This window comes from Gymnogyps californianus, chromosome 3 (genome assembly GCF_018139145.2).
Source record: "Gymnogyps californianus isolate 813 chromosome 3, ASM1813914v2, whole genome shotgun sequence".
NCBI classification, from domain to species: Eukaryota; Metazoa; Chordata; class Aves; order Accipitriformes; family Cathartidae; genus Gymnogyps; species Gymnogyps californianus.
Window position 1 is genome coordinate 64,942,142 of NC_059473.1, and position 18,472 is coordinate 64,960,613.

Here is an 18,472-nt window from a genome sequence, read left to right on the forward strand (position 1 = left end):
TGTGAGAAGTAGTTGGCCATCTGGCTGTTTGTGTTAATACCCAGCAGAGCCAGAAACCAGGTAAATCAAAAACCTGTGGGGTTTCATAAGCCTGCAAAAAAATCTGGTCTTGGCAAAGCCAGTCATTAGCCATGTCCTTTGATTTCCTTCCTCTCATGGCAGCTTCGCAGTGGCTTGCTTGCATCCTTCCCCAACACTGATCATTTGTTACACGTTCTTAGATGGTCTGCCTGCATTACTGGTGGGATAATCCCTTTCTTATCTTCCCTTGGACCTCGTGTTGCTAACAACCCATTCCTCCTTTTCAAAGTGTTACATACTTCTGCCTACTTCCTTCCTAAACTGTAAATCCACTTAATCTCTTTCCAGAGTTTATATCTCAGAAACTTGAATTCTTTCAAGTATTGCAACGGCCGCTTTCTAAATCTCACCATAAAGAACTTGATCTCACACAATACAGGTATAGGAAAGGAAAAAATGCTAAGCAGCAGATGAATACCAAGGGAATCTAATATTTCATTAATGAGAGCTGCTGAGCAGCTTCCAATTTGCTTCTGCCTCCTGGCAGGAATAAGGTCAAAACAAAGACATTTTTCATTCATGTACCTCACTTGAATGTTGAGTACCCTCAAGCTCACAGTATTTCTCAGATATTCTCAGATTTTTCTGCTAATCTGATGTAAATCTGTTAATTTTTTAAAATTATTTTTTATTTACTGCATAGCTGTAAAGTAAGGCAGGAAGGAAGAAATCACATGAGGGTTTGAGACATCTCTTTGCTTAGGGCTCAAATATAAAGCTCATTAAGTTGGCCATGTTGGCTCAAACAAAAGGGCCACCAATCAATCTGTTACCCTGCCTCCGACAATAGCCAGTAGCAGATGTTGAGGGAAAATACATAAGAAAAGGCCCATGCAGCATGCACAGCGTGTCCTTCTGCCTATCTGTAGTTTAGGGAACTTTAAGAAAAACCTTGGGGATTTATTTTTGCTATTGTGAACAATAGTTCTTGATGGATCTTTTTCCACACATACAGAGAAATAATGTTTTAACACCCAGCATTTAATCATTTTAACCCACTAATATTTTTCACATCTGAAGCATCTTGTGAAGGTGAGTTCCATACTGGAAATATGCATTGTCGGAAACAGCACATCCTCCTGCCTTGCCTAACTGCTGTCCCTGGTAACTTCACTTGGATTCTCTTGGTTGGTGTCTTTAAAAACGAATGAAAACCTCTCCTCTGTTCTTCTCCACTTCGACTCTGTTTCCCTCTGCTGTATATTAACTAAGCTGAAGAATCCTCGTCTGTTCAATTGCTCTTTGCAGAGCCCATTACACACCTTTCTCCGTGGCTTATCTAGTTCTGAGTTGACCAAATCTGCATGCAACGTGACAGATACAGAGGCACGACAGGCATGCTCAGTGGCATATTCAGTGTTCCCTTCCTAATAATTGCCAAGCTTCTGTTTGCATCCACGACCTCTGCCTCGCAGGAGCTGATGCTGTCCCTGAGCTGCCCACGGAGGCTCCAGCACTTCTGCCCTGAGCAGTGCTGGCATGCTGGTGGGGGTACTGGTGGCTAGTTTTTCTCCCTGCGTGTTACTTTGCATGTGTTGATAAGGAATTTTTTGGGTCATTTTTTCAAAATATTCAATACTTCATGATCCTTTTGCAATTCTTTATGTTCCTTCTTCATTTTTATTACCCTGAATATTCTTCTACCATCAGTAAGTTTTGCACGTGCATTCACCTCCCTTTCCTGAGAGAACTGGAAATAAACTGAGCAGATCTAGTAATCTCCTTCCACTGTGAAAACTGGCCTTGTCCTTTGTTTCCTATTATAAACAGTTATTGATCTATATGAATACCTTCTCTTCTATCCCATGACACTTCACCAAAGCTCTCTGAAACTGAAAAGCACAGTGGCTCATTTGTTTCGATCTCCATGTTACTTAATTCTTTCAAAGAGACATGGCTTTCCTCAGCAAAAACTAGACAACTTTTCCTCAAGACACTGTACATATCCTCCTTTCCTTCTTCCAGCTGAGATTACTTAGCTTTATCCTAGCTCCAGCCAGCGGCTCGGTACAGAAGTCTACCAGGGTGACCCCTTCGTGCATACCCATGGAACATTTTCTTCAATGCTGGCATGTGTCACCTCCTCTGTCCCTGGCCTCTCACCCTCTCAGCCAGCAGACTCTCAAAATACTTGGCTGCCTGATGATGGTATTGCAAGTAACTTTTCAGCAATTATACTGTTTTCTTTGTTTGGACACAGCATACACCTTTACGGAAGGCATATTTCTGTTCCTAACAGCTTTCTTCATTCAGTTGTTTATCTGTGCTGAGCTATTTCTTTTTATTTGGTTGTATGTGTATTTTAAGCCTCTAATCAGGTAAGTTAAACATTCTCCGTAACACCACTGAAGCATTTACCCTGATTGTCCTTTTAGTTTCTTTATAGAAAGCAGGCTTATTCTAATATTGTTCTCCTTTTGAAACAAAATGTGGTAGGCTCTTGGCTCTTCCATTTCTACAAGAATATTGAATTTGAAATTATAACCAATATAACAGAGCATCTTTGTGACAGTTACATCTTGAACTACCCATGCTCAGCACTGAAGCAAGATTTGCTTTTTTTTCTATTATTAAGTATCAGGCAAAATGCTAAAAGAAACCATCATCTATGGTATCTAAAATGTAGTCCCAGCACTGTGCTCCATTATGCAATTTATTCAGCCTTAATGGGAACAGCTGAAATCTTCCATTATTCTTCTGTTTTCTGCCTTTACAGCCCCGTGACTTTGTTTAGAGGTGAATGTCACCATCCTGGTCAAGGGGTTGTTTGTATACCTGAATCCTCTGCTTTTCCTACTTGGGCAAGGAATGTCAGGGCATTGAGTTTCTGTGATATTTAATGAAACAGTTAAGCTTTCTGATCCAATGCAATATTTTCTTCTGCATTTGCAATGGGTGTTCTTTTGTCTAGATTGTACCATAATAAAAGACCATTCAACTGTACAATTTTTCTTAACTGCTGTCAACCTACAACGCACTGCAGGCCACCAAACGTGAGTTATTACCTGCAGCCACTGCATGAACAAATCCCGCAGTTGTTGAATCTAGCACAGAGACTCATGCTGAGCCCTTAGCCTCATCTCTTACCCACATCTGACCTGGAGAGCACCAGCTCTTTTCCCATCTGTACCACGAACACCAGCCAACGGTGGCCGGAGCAGACACTGAAAACTATTGAGTGTGCAATGTGGTTACTATCACAGCATCCTTTTGAAATAATGTTATTATTTCAGCAGATGGAGGGGGGGGGGGGGGGCGTTATTTGGACCCTCTTTTCAAGGATAGGCTGATTTCCCCTGTAAAATGCCACTGCTTAGGCTGGTGAAGGCAGAGCACATTGTTGACTTTGCAGTGACTTTGGGAGCGTGCAGGTTAAATTTCTGCAGCCCCGCGTGCACACAGTGCACAAGGTAGCAGCAGTCATGATGAATGGGAGCCCGAACCTAGTTACTGGCTCCCCAAGAGAAAGCCACATCCCCGCCGTACCTACAGCAGCTGCTGCTTTTTGGCAAAGGTACAAAAAGTAAAAACAATCCCAGAGAGGTGCTAAAAGCAAAGAATCGATCGTTATCGCTGCCTCAGCTTGGGGAAAGGGATAAACAGACTGTAATAAGTGTCAGATTTCTACAACTGCTCTTTCTCCGCGGGGAATAAGCCTATCCACTCCTCGCCAGCTAATAAGAGGTCAGGGCCATGCCAGAGGAAGTAGCTACCATTAGCAGACATGAAGAACAGATCTGGTGTGTCGGTGGGATCTGTCTGAACTAAATGACTGTTTGAAATAAGAGCAGCTAACCACTATTGCGGCTGATGCAGATCCTCAAGTATTTTGGTTTCTTAACAGGAAAACGATATGTTTCAAACCTCCAGACAAATTGTAGTTAGCCTGAAAGGGCCAGCCTGTCCTTGGAAAAATGCATGGTATTGGAGCTGCCGCAGTGCCACACATTTCAGCTGTGGCATGAGCCGTCCCCCAGTGCCCATAACGCTGCTGAAGCTCATCTAGCTCAGGGCTCGCCCAGCCTGGCGGGGCTGCCGTGTCAGTGCACGGGACTTGATCCTCCTCGCTCGGTGCCCCTCTGAGCAGCCACTGCAAGTTGCATGAACGCAAGAAGTTTCTAGAAGAAGCAAATACAGACCAAAGTACCCACAGAAAAAGTTTATTCCTGGAGGTTGGTTTATGCCCAGCAGAAAGTGGGTTTGAATTCTTTCAAACTTCATTTTAATCCTGTCTAATGTGACTATGAATATCCTCTTTGCCAGTCGCGGTATATAATCATTTTTCCAGCCAAGCTTGGGTTCTGGCTGCCAGGCCATCCGATGGAGACGAACTCCACGGGCTGTGCACGCACCGCTCAGAAGGGCTCCTTTGCGTCTCACTTACTTGCTGCTTGGCATTTCGGCTAGCACTCCCTGTCGTGACATGTTGTATTAGCTGTGACTAACGATACTGGTTTCAACAGTCCTGATGCTGAGGAGAAGCAAAATACAATCATGAGAACCCCATGCATTGGCAGGGCCTGGTTTTGCTCAGGCGCAGGGCTAGATGGCTTGGCAGGGAAAAACACTTGCTTGAGAAGCCGGTTCTCTTATTCTTTGCTCCCCTATCATGCGTAGACACCCCACAGAACATGCTCAGGGCAGTTCTTTAGAGCGACATTTGTCTTGTCAGCAGTGAGTGTATTAAACGTTGCTGTGATCCAAGTCAGAAAAAAAAGAAAAAAAGCCTCTCTATGGCTGCTGTTAGACGCGGTGGCTGTGTTATGACTGTGTGCCACTTGACTATGCATAACAGTGTTAGACCATTACGTGGTGTAGTTTTGATTCTCCGGAATAAAATCACCACTCCACCAGGTCACTCCCACTGTGGGAGTGAAGCTCCTTATATTTTTCCTTAAAAAACAAACAAACAAACAAACAAAAAAACCCTGGGCCAGCTTCAGAAAACATTATTGAATTCAAATCTGTGGTACAAAGAAATTTAGAGTTTGTTCAAATCTGTTCTATTGACTCAAGGCTCAGGGTTTTTTTTCCCCTTTCAGTTGGTCCTTTCTAGTCTCCTTGCACAGCACTTTTTTCTTTTCTACCTTTACCAGTACTGTCACACAGGAATCCTACAAGCGTCCGAAGGGATATTGTGGTGTGACACATACTCACACGTACAGGAGCCTATTTTTAAAATGTAACTTTAAGACTGCCCAGTGCAAGTGTCCTGAGGAAACTCCCATCTGTCATTTTGCAGAAACAACATCACAGAGGAGTAATTTATAATGGCCATGTCCAAAGGTCTGAAGACACTGTTCATCCACCTGTACCTCTCTGCTCTTGTGCTGGTCACCTGCTAACACACAGCCTCTCCACACAGCAACCTCTTGCTAATGCATCTTGCTTATGAACAAAAGGAGGGTGGAGGGTTTTTTTGGCTTTTTGGTTTTCTAATAACTAGGAATGGTACAGAAATCTGGTGTCTTTTGTTTTTCTTTTTTTTTTCCTCTTGCTATCAAAGTGGTTACACAGCCAGCTTTTCATGTCTAATTTGTTTTTGTGGGCTAGCAACACCAGCATTTAGATCACCTGTGGAGTGGTGTGATATGAAGGAGCCAAAAATCAGGCCCTCTCTCTTCATTTATACGTCAGCAATTCTCTCATTCATATGGCGCGGAGAGCTGGAATAGCAAACCTGCTTCAGTGTGGCAGGTTGATTTATAAGGTGGCATAAACACACAGTGCCGCTCTGAGGCTGAAGATTACTTTGGTTTGCTGCCCTACTTCCATTAGCGTTATGTCACTTGAGAGATATTTAGTCAGAGCTCCCTTTCATACCCAGATGTGCAGTCAGAGCTCACTTCCCTGGTTCCATGTGCGCTGGCGCTGCCAGTCGGTGCCACCCGCTGCTTGCTCGGGCGCCGGGCAGGGATGAGGCCCCGGGGTGATGCTGACTGCGGCGCACGCTGCTTGCAGAGCATGGGTGGTCCTCCGGGGCTTGGACCCACACAAACCTAATGTCCCTGAAAATCACCTTATTCTTTCAGCTGACATCACCTGAGTTCATGGACTACCTAAATTTACAGCAAGGAAAGCCATCATTTCGAAGGCAACATCTTTTTGGTTTTTTTTCTTCTATTTCAGTGTCCTGGCTGGTCCTGAGTGAAATTTTCCCTGGTGGGATCAGAGGACGGGCCATGGCTTTGACATCTAGCATGAACTGGGGCATAAATCTCCTCATCTCCTTGACATTTTTGACTGTAACTGGTAAGATTTCTCTGTGTCCTTCCAAATTGATATTCTCCTAGTGGGCAAAATGAATCTTTCCTATACAAACAATATTGCTAAAATTGCAGCCGTGATGCCCTAGGAGTCAAATTCAGATCTCCGTTCAGGTGCTGTTTGTTAGTGTAACTAACTTCACCGTTTCCACCACATCTTTCTAAGTTTGTGCTAGTAATTACAGCCTCACGGTGCTGGCTATCAGAGCAGCTTGCACATCAACTCCATAGGCTGTGAACCCCAGCTCTTAAAAACACCATTGCCTTAGTAGGTTGAAAATACATAATATTTAGGATTTAGTCCTGCATCTTCTGAAGTCAGTGGAAGTTCTGCTCTAGATCAGACCGCAGATTTTCTGATCAAACATTTTTAAAGACAATCCCATTGAAATAATTCCTTTTCACAGGAATGTCCTGGCTTTGAGAAAATGACCTTTAGAAAAAGGTGTCTTTGTAAGGTAAAAATGTTTCATGTTTTAATGCGAGAAAGTAGACTACCATATAGGAACTTATAATGTGACGATAAACAAGGGAAAAGGCTAAATGCTGATGTTGAAATTCATTGATTGGCAAATATTTTTTTCTAATTTTATTTCATAAGAAGTTTTGCAACTTTTAGTTTTCAGTCTTATTCTGAGGAAAGTATGTGCTGAAAATCAAAATATGTAAGGGAACAGAAATTCCAGGTTTCCTTTAACTCTACATTACTCTCCACTGGAGGCAGGCAATTAACTCACAAAAAGTCGAGGTGGTTTTCATCCTGTTAGATGCATTTTGAGATGGATTTGAAAATGAGTGTGATCTGTGACTAAAATGGGTTTCACGTTGGTGTTTTCTTTTCTTTTTAAAAAAAAAAAGAGAGAGAGAAAAAACCCTGAGTACTATCCTGATTAAAACTAGGAAAAATATGCCAGGTCAAACTCATTGTGTCCATACTAGCACTTCAGTTAGATCAAGGGTCCTCTTCAGAAACAAATAATCCAGTTGTCCCCACTCACTGTGCTTTGGTTTGCATCACAGAACTGCACTCCTGAACTACACAAGCTTTAGGACAAAACCAAACCAGAAAATGCACAGTGAATGCACTCCAGCTGCCAACACTTGCTCAGTCCTTGGACCAGACTACAGCTATTCCTAAGGAAATGTCCCTGAAAATAGATAGTGCAGACCTCAGGTCCTCAGCATCAACTGTTTCACCTGAAGGTCCCCTCCTATCATGCAGCATTACTTGTTAATGCACACCTAGCCGTTATTCTGGTCTCAGTTTCAATGAATGTAAAGCCACAGTAACTCTATTGGCTTAGCTGGGTCTAATCTGGATTTATGAAAATGTAACTACAAGCAAATATGCATTCCTAGTCTACAGCAGAAAGGCAGAATTGGAAATTCTGTCTTCAGATGAATACATATGGAGGTCACAGTGGCCAGCAGCACCTGCACTTAGGTATCATCTGATGCAGAAGATACTGGCTGAATTACCAGCTTCAAGCTGCAATTTTTAGCTCATGACACAACTGACAAATGTCTCAACTGTCTGGCTTAGTTTTAGCAGGGAAAAGGGCTAAGGGGGTTGCAGCAGCCTGTTGGGTTTGTGTATGCTTTACTTTCCAGGGGTTGCAGAGTGCATCTGTGGTGGGTTGACCCTGGCTGGATGCCAGGTGCCCACCAAAGCCGCTCCATCACTCTCCTCCTCAGCTGGACAGGGGAGAGAAAATATAACAAAAAGCTCATGGGTCAAGATAAGGACAGGGAGATCACTCACCAATTACCATCACAGGCAAAACAGACTCCACTTGGGGAAAAAAATTAATTTAATTTATTACCAGTCAAATCAGAGCAGGTTAATGAGAAATAAAAACAGATCTTAAAAACACCTTCCCCCCACCTCTCCCTTCTTCCCGGGCTTAACTTTACTCCTGATTTTCTCTACCTCCTCTCCCGGAGCGGCACAGGGGGACGGGGAATGGGGGTTTCGGTCAGTTCATCACACGGTTTGTTTCTGCCACTCCTTCCTCCTCGGGGGGAGGACTCCTCGCACTCCTCCCCTGCTCCAGCGTGGGGTCCCTCCCATGGGAGACAGTCCTCCACAAACTTCTCCAACCTGAGTCCTTCCCACGGGCTGCAGATCTTCACAAACTGCTCCAGCATGGGTCCCATCCACAGGGTGCAGTCCCTCAGGAACAGACTGCTCCAGAGTGGGTCCCCTGTGGGATCACAAGTCCTGCCAGCAAACCTGCTCCAGTGTGGGCTCCTCTCTCCACGGGTCCACAGGTCCTGCCAGGAGCTTGCTCCAGTGCGGGCTTCCCACAGAGTCACAGCATCCTTCGGGCATCCACCTGCTCCAGCGTGGGGTCCTCCATGGGCTGCAGGTGGATATCTGCTCCACCGTGACCTCCATGGGCTGCAGGGGGACAGCCTGCCTCACCATGGTCTTCACCACGGGCTGCAGGGGAATCTCTGCTCTGGCGCCTGGAGCACCTCCTCCCCCTCCTTCTTCACTGGCCTTGGTGTCTGCAGAGTTGTTTCTCTCACATCTTCTCACTCCTCTCTCTGGCTGCAATTGCTGCTGCGCAGTAACTTCTTCCCTTTCTTAAATATGTTCTCCCAGAGGCGCTACGACCGTCGCTGATGGGCTCGGCCTTGGCCAGCGGCAGGTCCGTCTTGGAGCCGGCTGGCACTGGCTCCATCGGACATGGGGGAAGCTTCTGGCAGCTTCTCACAGACACCTCCCCTATAGCCCCCCTTCTACCAAAACCTTGCCACGCAAACCCAATACAGCATCCCTCAGCCTGAGGACCTACCTGCCCCTGGACTGTAGGCTCAGAAAACCACTAGTTCTTGGCTGGCTCCATTAGGATTTCACTCCTGGATCCCTTTCTGGTGCAGGACTCGTGACTTGCAGTGGAAAAGCTGGGAACTGACAGGTGGGGAGGATTAGCTGGAGACAACTGCAACAGTGTGAAAAATGCTTGGTTTTGCTCCATGAAAGAATATGCAACAAAACCAGACACAGGTAGAAATTTGAGGCGCTTGTGACACCCGGTGCCTTCACACAAACCAGTAACAATGGCTACTCACGGTTTTCATCCAGAGTGACCGCAAGCAAAATAAATCAATAGGTTCATGCTAAATGGGTCAATATGGCCTCATCAATTCTTTCATAAGGAGTATTATAAAAAGCAAAACCACTCCTTTTTCAAATTATGGGCACGCACAATAAGTGAGCCAAGAATAACAGCCTAGCTTCTTTCTAACTTCTCCAGTGCATTAGGGGCTCTATCCTGTAAAAACATGGCAACAGAAAAGAATTATAATATTTGAAAATTAAAAAAGACATGTTTTCTTCCTTTGCAGAGCTCATTGGCTTGTCCTGGGTGTGCTTCATTTACACGATAATGAGCCTAGCATCCCTGGCTTTTGTTATTGTGTTTATACCAGAGACAAAAGGATGCTCTTTGGAGCAAATATCCATGGAACTAGCTAAACAGTAAGTACCGAGCGAGCCTGTGACCACATCCCCCAAGTGCCAGAGGGACAAAGCCTTTCAATGCCGCATGCTAAAAAAAAGGAAACGGCATTGTTTTCTTCTGGAAAAATCAGATTCTGTCAAGGCTTGAGCTTGTACATGTTGATCTCAGTGGCCAAGCAAACATTTTGCTGGTGCTGAAGGACTGGCCGTAAAGGGATGGTGGTTTCCAGCACCCCTGTGAGGAACATCTGCAGCCCGACCTGGGTCCCTACCACTTTTGCTGACTGGCATTCCCGGAGAGGAGGGCAACTGTTCTCACATTTAGGGCTGTGTGTCTTGGCTTGCATGCAGAAAAAGGGAAGGAGAGAGGCCCTGTCTCAAATACTTCAAGGCTCCATGTGAGTTTTGATAGCTCTTCTAGATGGGCATTTTTTTGTGCAGTTACTGAGTCTGTGGCTCTAGTAGACTCTATGAGCTCATATGCAAAAAAGGTTCTTCCAGCATGAGTTTTGTGTCCCCACCTCACCACATAAAAAGGGTAGAAGAGCAATGAGAGGGAGTGTTGGTGACGTGAATGTCATGTGCCTGCTCCTTTAGTATGACACATTCTGACTGGTTTTGTGTCTTTGACTCTACCTGTCTCTTCTCAACCCGCAGCAGTAGAGTGTTCCTCGGAGTTACGTATGTTCAACAAAAGTAGCACGTCAATTTGGAGAACAGAATTAAACAGTCTGCTGATACACATGCTGTTTACTTACAATCTCCAAAAGCTCGTGTCATTGACCATAAATTAACTGGCAATTTTTACTACCAATTTGCTACTGCCCCCATTATTTTCAGGTTTTTTTGGCCATAAAAAATTGTAGAAAAAACTAAGCAGCCCTGGTTTTTAAAATGCAACACTCTCCTGATCTGTTCAAAGAGCTGCTCTACAGCAGCTACTTGCTTTTTTGGACTCTTCTCAGAAGTTATCAGCATACTGAATAAAAGGATAAAGAAATGATAGGGAAAACGATTTAGTGGACAAAATTTTTGCAGGGCTGATGGCTTGGGGTGAGAGTCAGGCCTCAGCACAGCTGGTGGCATGCTGCTGCAGGCAAGGCAGCATCCCCCAGTTCATCCGCACACCCAGGCTTGACAGGGCAATGCAGACTCCTTCACTCTCTCCCTGCTGACAGCTCGGCAAGACGAATGACACCCAGAGAAAGAGGCTTGAAGGCAAAGGTAGAAATATTCAAACTGAAAATGAGACACATATACTTTCTGACAGTGGAGGCAGCTAACGTGTGAACAGCCTAGTGCAATGGGTCATCCTGTCTTCGGGATTTTTAGATTACCAGAGAGTATTTTTTCTAAAGGGTACGCTGCAACTCAGCCAGGCTCGAAGGAGGTTGTTTATGGGCTAACTAAGAGCAGTTAACCCAGTGCAGAAAGCCCGGATCGAACTGTGCGGCCGGAGACCCCGGGCTCTCCCCGGCAGCGGTCACTGCTTCACGGACTGAGAAGTTGGCGTTTCTGGTCCGCCCTGCGCTGCCTCCCCCCGCCCGCCCTCCCCTCCCTCCTCTGTGAGGAAAGGCACAAAATCCACGCGGGAGCCGGCGGCGGGGGGAGCCGGAACCGGAGCCGGAGCCGGAGCGGGGGAGCCGGCGGCGGCGGGGGGAGGCGGCGGCGGCCGCCCCGGGAGGCGCGTGCGGCGGGGCCGCCCCGCGCGGGCAGGCGGGGAAGCACCGCGGGCCGCCGGAGCATCCCCGGGGCCGGGGGCGTTCTGGTGGTTTGCCGGGGTGCGCTCAGCCTGCAGAGCCGTCCTGCCGGACACCCGTGCCCTTAGCGGCAGGCGTCTGTAGCAGGGAGAGCGCTCTGCCAGCCGTGTTCAATGGCAAACCTCTGTGGTGGGTTTTTGGTTTTTTTTTTTTTGCTCCTCCAGGAAATACGTGAAGACCCCCTTGTGCTGGATGAGCCAGCGCAGAGAGAAACTGGTGCCAGTGGAACTTGTCAAGAGAGAGAAAGAGCAGCTCTACTAGACTCAGGGCAATCAAAGCAGCCTTCACCAAAAGACTGATTAAAAAAAAAAAAAATTCAGCGATGCTCACACTCTGATGGGACACATGGTATCTTTATTATACACACGATATTCTCTCTTTCATTTCTTAGTAGAGCTTCTTTCAGTGGCAGTTTACAGCCAACATTAAAGATTGTTGTAGTTTATAACTCACTGGAAATCTAGGCTCCGTCTGTTTCAAACAACCATCCCTCACCTCCCCTGAGGTTACTCACCTCTTACATACAGGAGGTGAATGGAAACTGGAACATTGTGCACAATTCTAGTTATCCACATTCAACAAGAGTTCAGCCTGGAAGAGGTGCAAAGAACAACTGGGGTGCCAAGGAGAAGGAAGAGTCTCACAGGAGGAGCCCACCAAAGAAAGGTCTGTTTAGCCTAGCAAAAAAGGGGCTGAAAAGGGTTAACACATCTCTGTCAGTACGTTAGGGAAGACAACACTATGGAGCAAAAATGGACAACTATGGAGTGTAAAGGGTGATGTTAGAGCAGAACAACTGGGTATGAACTGTTAACGAATTAATTTAGGCTTCAGCTTAACAAGACTTGAAAAAGGATCTTGTTCATCAGAACTTATTTATTTATAACACAGAGCATGCGCAGCATATAAGAGGAACTTTACATACAGTTTCCTGGGAGGGCCAGGATTCAGTGACCTAGGAAATACTCCTCAGAAAACACAGTCAAATTGTTTAATGGGGGGACATTTGCATAATCAATTACTCTAGATTGACAATGGCCTTACAGAGGAGAAGATAGGATTTCTTTGGCTTCCCAGTCCCAGGAAAGTCGGAAGCTGGAGGTACCAGAGTTGATGCCAAAATAATTTTATTTCTCAACACAGGGCACACTAGACTTTGACTTTGGGATTCAGAAAGCGAGAATTGTGTGGTACAGGGCAGCACAAAGGGAGTTCAGAAACCATAATCACTGCAAATCATAAATTACGTCCAATTCTTGGTTATTGCCTAGCAAGTGTATCCTGAAGTACTCAACAAGCCTCTACAAATGGTTATCTATATGGCTCCCATAAAAGAACATAGGTCTTTTTTTTTCTTAGAAGGTTAATAGATTTTGTTAGAATCATCAGTAGATAAATATTTATTAACAGATTAATAAATGGTTCTTTGTTTAAAGAAAAAAGCATGCTTTAAAAGCACGCTGGCTGTCTCAGCAGCCACACAGTGGCATTTCTTCCAGCATTTAATTGAGGAAGCAAGACTGACACTGTCAGCTGGAGTGCAGATACTACTTTGAACTAAGCACATGATCCCACTTTATTTGCTGTCTCATAGCATTAAAACCACCTGACTGTGTCCTGCACTGAAGGAACAGTAACTTACTGATCTAGGTAAAGTTTTACTTCTGAGCAGAGCGGATCAGTTCTGATCAGATTCTCACATGGTCACACTTCTAGATACTGACATCGTAAATTTATAGGAGCACGTCTATTCAGACAGTGAGCATGTCTTCAAAAACTGAAAAGAAACTATTGAAGCCAAGGACATGATTTGCCAGAAGCCACTGGAAATTTAGCTGCCTCAAGATGGGAACCTACTGGCCACATCTGTACCACAACTTTCCTGCATGGTAAGCTTTAAGGGAACCGATATCAAAACCCTGTTGGACTTTTGGTACAAAGGTCAGGTAAATAGTTACCACAATGCAGGATTTTTAACTATGCAGATCCCATGTCATCTAGAACAAGTGAAAATCTGAATTGCTAGGCCAGTGGCTAGCTGGTCAGCTTATGTCTGCCTTACTTTTTCTGTCCTGACCCTAGAGCCAGCAGTCCTCACAATAACCTCATGGGTGCCATGAGACCAGGCTGCTTTCAGGGATGCTTATGATGGTATGCATAAGGCTCAGCAAGATGCAGTTTTTGGCATACACAACGTACCAAAGATTAAGTAAAATCTTCTCATAAGGGTCCATGTGAGCCCTTTTGATGTAGTCGATAAGCAACGAGAGACCAAGCACACCCAGGACACATGGACAGACAGCGGGGCTGTGCATCTGAGACGTAGGTGACTCAGACCGACGGCCCCATCAGAAGCAGTAAGCTCAAAAGCCTTTTGCTCTCATTCCCTACGGGGAATCGGCAGGTTCCCATCCCAAGCTAAAATTCCACCCTGGATCTCAAGTGCTTCCACCTTTCCCACAGACATGGAAAACTTTGGTCCTGTTACTTCAAATTTTCCAATAAAAATTGAAGACCTGCTTAGAATTTTGTTTGAGGTCTACAGTTCCAATATCGACCACAAGAGGCTAGGAGAAAGGGTCCCTTTGCCCCTGCATGGGAGAGAGCCCATAGCAAAGAGCCTCTTTGCGTTTCCCTGACCTCAGCAGTAACAGTTTACTCCACGCTGCAGCAGCAGGAATTGGCAAAGGTAAGAGTATCCCTGTACCTTCTACAAGTAGTCAGAAAAAGGATGCAAAATGCATTAGAGCTCAGCCACGTAAAAGTTTCATAGCAGTGTGAAACGGGGAGAGCTGGAGAGCTGGGTTTGGAGCAGTGGGAGAGAAGCCATGGATGAGGAGGGTACAGGAAATGCCAGGGGAGATGAAGTCAGAGATTGACTCCGGCGGTGGGGGGAAAGGGGTAACTGAAGTTTTTAAGCATAGATGTTTCATGCATAGAAGGTTGAATTTTTTACCTTAAATTTTCACAATTAACTTGGAGGTGTGAGGAATTCAAGAACCAGAACGTGGCCAAAACCTACAAGATTTGGTGGGTTTTATTTGGTTTTTGGTTTTGTTTTGTTGGGTTTTTTTAATTTGGAATGCTCAGTTCAGCATCCCTATTTTTGCACTTTTGGGATCAGCTCACATTGTGATACATAGCCTGAATTTCATTTTTTTTTAACCATAGTATGCTCAAGCAAAGAATAGTTTTGAAAAATATCAATGCCTTCTTGCTAGACAAAACAACACATTCGATTACTGAAATGAAAAGAATAAAAAAATATGGGATACATGATCAGTGCCACATGTTGCCTAATAAGTATATGTCAAGCCTGGAAGCCTGGCAAGCATTTATGGGAGAAAAGCAAAAGATCAAGAAGAACTCTCAAGCACCAGCAAAGGGCTGCAGGCTGGACCTGCTAATACTGTAAAGCTTTTTTCTTAGGTCAACAGTGATACTTTCTTTTTATAAAACCTACAAATTCCACTGTCAGTTCTGAACACTTGTAAAATGATCTTGTCAACAGAGTCTGAACCCACCATTTTCTGGGTTTCCGCATGTTAGTACCTTCCCCAGTTTTTTAGGATTGATGTCTACTGAAATCTCTCCACTTGCTTCATATTTAGGCTGGAGGACGGTTATCAGTATCATGTGTTCTACTAAATCAGCTTCAGAACAAGAAATATTAAGGTGACTCTGGGTAGTCTTCCAAATATGTTGTTAGTTTATCAACATCATTCTTATACTAACAAGTGCCGGACATGAAATCAAGTAATATAATGTATTTTTAGTAAGACTATATTGCAGGAAATTCATCCATTTCCTCATCTGTGACTTTACCAGATAGTGGATTACCCACATTTCCAATAGGATCCCCATTTGCTCTGGCTGGTACTGCTTTCTGATAGTAGCCTCTAGATAGCAGACCTTTGCACGTGCAATCCAAGCCCATACCGGCTTATAATTTCTATTACATCACGTTTAGTGAAAGGGGCTTCTGCAAAATCGTTCTCAGCATCGCAGCTTCCCAAACAAACCCCTGCTGTAACAAATTTTGTGAATGTTCCTACAAAAATAAATTTAACTCAGAAAATACCATAGAAATTGTCTCCCCACCTTACAGGTTTTGGGTTCATTGCGAGCTTTTCTAAACTTTCCCCATGCACACTTATTTAGTGCAAAAACAAGTAAGTAAAAATACCATCTTTCTGAAGAAGGCATAGTTCCAACACTGGTTTAACTGCAGAGACCCTAATAGCTTCAGATATCTCCAAATGGTGATGATGCTGTAGTCAAGGGCTTTTTAAATCATTATAGCTATAGTCTTAATTGTAGTCCTACAGACTTAGCTCTGTATAGCCCTATAAATGTAGCCCTAATTGTACTGGTCATTATAACAAAGCGTGCACATCTGATGACACAGAACTGGCAGTCACAGCCTCATCAACTATGAAAATACAAGGGAAAAAAGGGACACGTCTTAGAAATCACATCCCTGGGTCTCTGAAGCACTCCACAAAAAAAATTGTCCCAGATCTAAAATTATTCAGTATCTTCATTAATGGACTGGATTACAGAACAGAATATGCTTATTAAATTTGCAGGCAATACTAAACTGGCAGAGACTGCGTTGGAATTCAGAGCTTCACAAATCCATGAGAAAGGTCTGAAAAAAGCAGGACACAATTCTGAAAGCGTAAGTGCAGATTTCTCTGGTAACGCTAATTGCAAGTCAGAGAATGATAAAATGGAGCTAGAGACTGCAGGAAAAGATCTAGTGGCTATGACAACTTACAAGCTAGCAATGAGTCAGAGTTATCATTCTACTGCAAAAAGGAGCCCTTAGTAGGTTGTATAAATAGAACCAACCCTTCTCTCTAAGGAACGCGAAATAAACTTTTCATGGCGCTGCTAGTGCCACAGCTGAGTACTGTGCGGAGTCTTGCATGGGATCCACCCGGAGAATCCAGGGACAGATGAACAGTGCTCTAGAAAACATGGCCATTGAGGAAGAGCTGATTGATTGACAGGTAAGTTTACTCCAAAGCACTGCTCCTGACACAGCAGGCGAGAGCTAGCACGCTGGGGCGTGCCGTCTGGCCTAGTGTCCATGACTGCAGGAGTCGATAGCGAGAGCCAAGGTGGAGGCAGCACAACACGGCAAAGGAAAACAAAGACTAACTCGTGAAGATGGGGGGCGGGGGGGTGTATATGCATGCATGCAGAAGGCAGCAGCAGCAGCAGCAGCAGCAAGGCTTATTCCAGACTGAGGCAGGGACCTACTGATTCAGAGCAGCGATGGGAAAGAGAACGATATCCCTGAGCATCGGTGTACACTGCCAAACGCCCTTCATCATCAGAGGTTTTAAAGCACATTTGTCACAAACAGTTTGGGGCTCCCTTGGAGCTAGAAGGACAGGTGAGCGCACATTTCAAGGAATCTTGTATTTGCTATTATTGTCTTTCTCAATACTACCCTGCAAGTTTAGTAGTGTGCTTTTCGGCTCCCTTATGGATTCTTACGAAGGCCTCAAACCGCTAGCATGGATCTAAGCAGCACTTCAAAAGAAACAGTTCCCATTTTAATACATTGCAGCTTATTATTACCTTCCATTTTTGTTCTAACAGGCAGATTTCATACTACGTGACAGTGCTAACAAAAAAGCAAAGCGTTCCTCTTTCTCTGTAGATAAATTTCGCAGACACATATGCTTCATAAAAGCTCCAGAATTTCACTGGTAGCACTCAAGTGCTTTGTAATTTGATCCAAAAGAAGAAGAGGCATGCCTAATCTAAGACAGCTATTGTAGTTATAATGGCCAAATCCTCATTCATCAGTTTAGGACTACACTTTGTTCCTGGAAAACCCATTACAATTTTGTTCATTGTTCAAATACCTTCTGCTTTTTCTTTTTTAAATTGTTATAATAATACACTAGTGTTCCCTAATGGTAGTTTGTCCATTGCTCTCTATGACTTTTCACAAAATCCTCATTAGTGTCAGGAGTGCTGAGGTCCACATACTCTTCTATACAAACTGGAAAGCTTGCAAATAGCAAGCATCCCTTTCCCTGCTCTTTACCATGAATTCCGTGACTGTTGAACTCAACTTGGTAATTTCGTGGTTGTAAGTCCTCTCTTTCCTGCCTACACTGAGCTTAAAAGAGCTTTTATGAATATATCACTTAAGGCTTGCAGCAAATTGTTGCTTCTTTCTTCTTGTTCCGAGGGGTTTGGTTGAGCATTTCCCATACTATTCCTTCCCTTCCATAGTTTCTGCATGCATTCACTATGGACAGCCCCAACTTCTATACCATGCCCTCAGACAGATTAAATACATTATGCTAGGCATTTGCTTCTTCAGGATGTTCTTCCACCTTTCTTTCGCAACTGTGACTTCTGGTACAGTAACAGCTCATGGTTTACTATTTTTAGCACCCACTAAGACTGTATATTACCTGCAGCAGACAACAGTAGCGTTACATTTCTCTTCAGTGAGATAGGGAAAAAAGACATACATACATTTATACATATTTATTGTATCTTTTTAAAAGTAGCATTTGCAGTTACTTTTAAGCATTCACCTCTCTTCTGCTTCAAATGTGCACTTATTGAGAGAAACATCTACTGGCTTCCAAGTCCAAGATTAATACCAATAATAATACATGCCAGAATCAAGCTTCATTGCTTGTTGGCAGCTCCTGTCATGAAAATATTATACAGTAAGAAGAGTGTAGAAAAGGTCTGTGTTAATCATTCAGCAATAGGCTGGGGCTGGATTAGCGTGACCATGCCATCTTCTCGAGTTGAAGCACAACAACGCTTTCCTGAAAACCGAAGCTCACACAGTAACTTTTTTCCTTTTGCATCCAGTAGGTGGACAAGGCAGTTGGTTTTTCTACAGTAGCTTC

At 44.3% G+C, this 18,472-nt stretch overlaps 1 protein-coding gene across 1 annotated transcript in view; it reads left to right on the forward strand.

The window, feature by feature from the left end:
• The window catches only part of SLC2A12 (solute carrier family 2 member 12), a 33,581-nt gene extending 21,744 nt beyond the window's left edge, over positions 1-11,837 (forward strand). The window contains exons 3-5 of the mRNA XM_050894738.1: positions 6,211-6,333; positions 9,702-9,834; positions 11,741-11,837. Coding sequence (XP_050750695.1) covers positions 6,211-6,333; positions 9,702-9,834; positions 11,741-11,837 — 353 coding nt within the window. The remainder of the gene's footprint in view (positions 1-6,210; positions 6,334-9,701; positions 9,835-11,740) is intronic.
• The last annotated feature ends 6,635 nt before the right edge of the window (positions 11,838-18,472 follow it).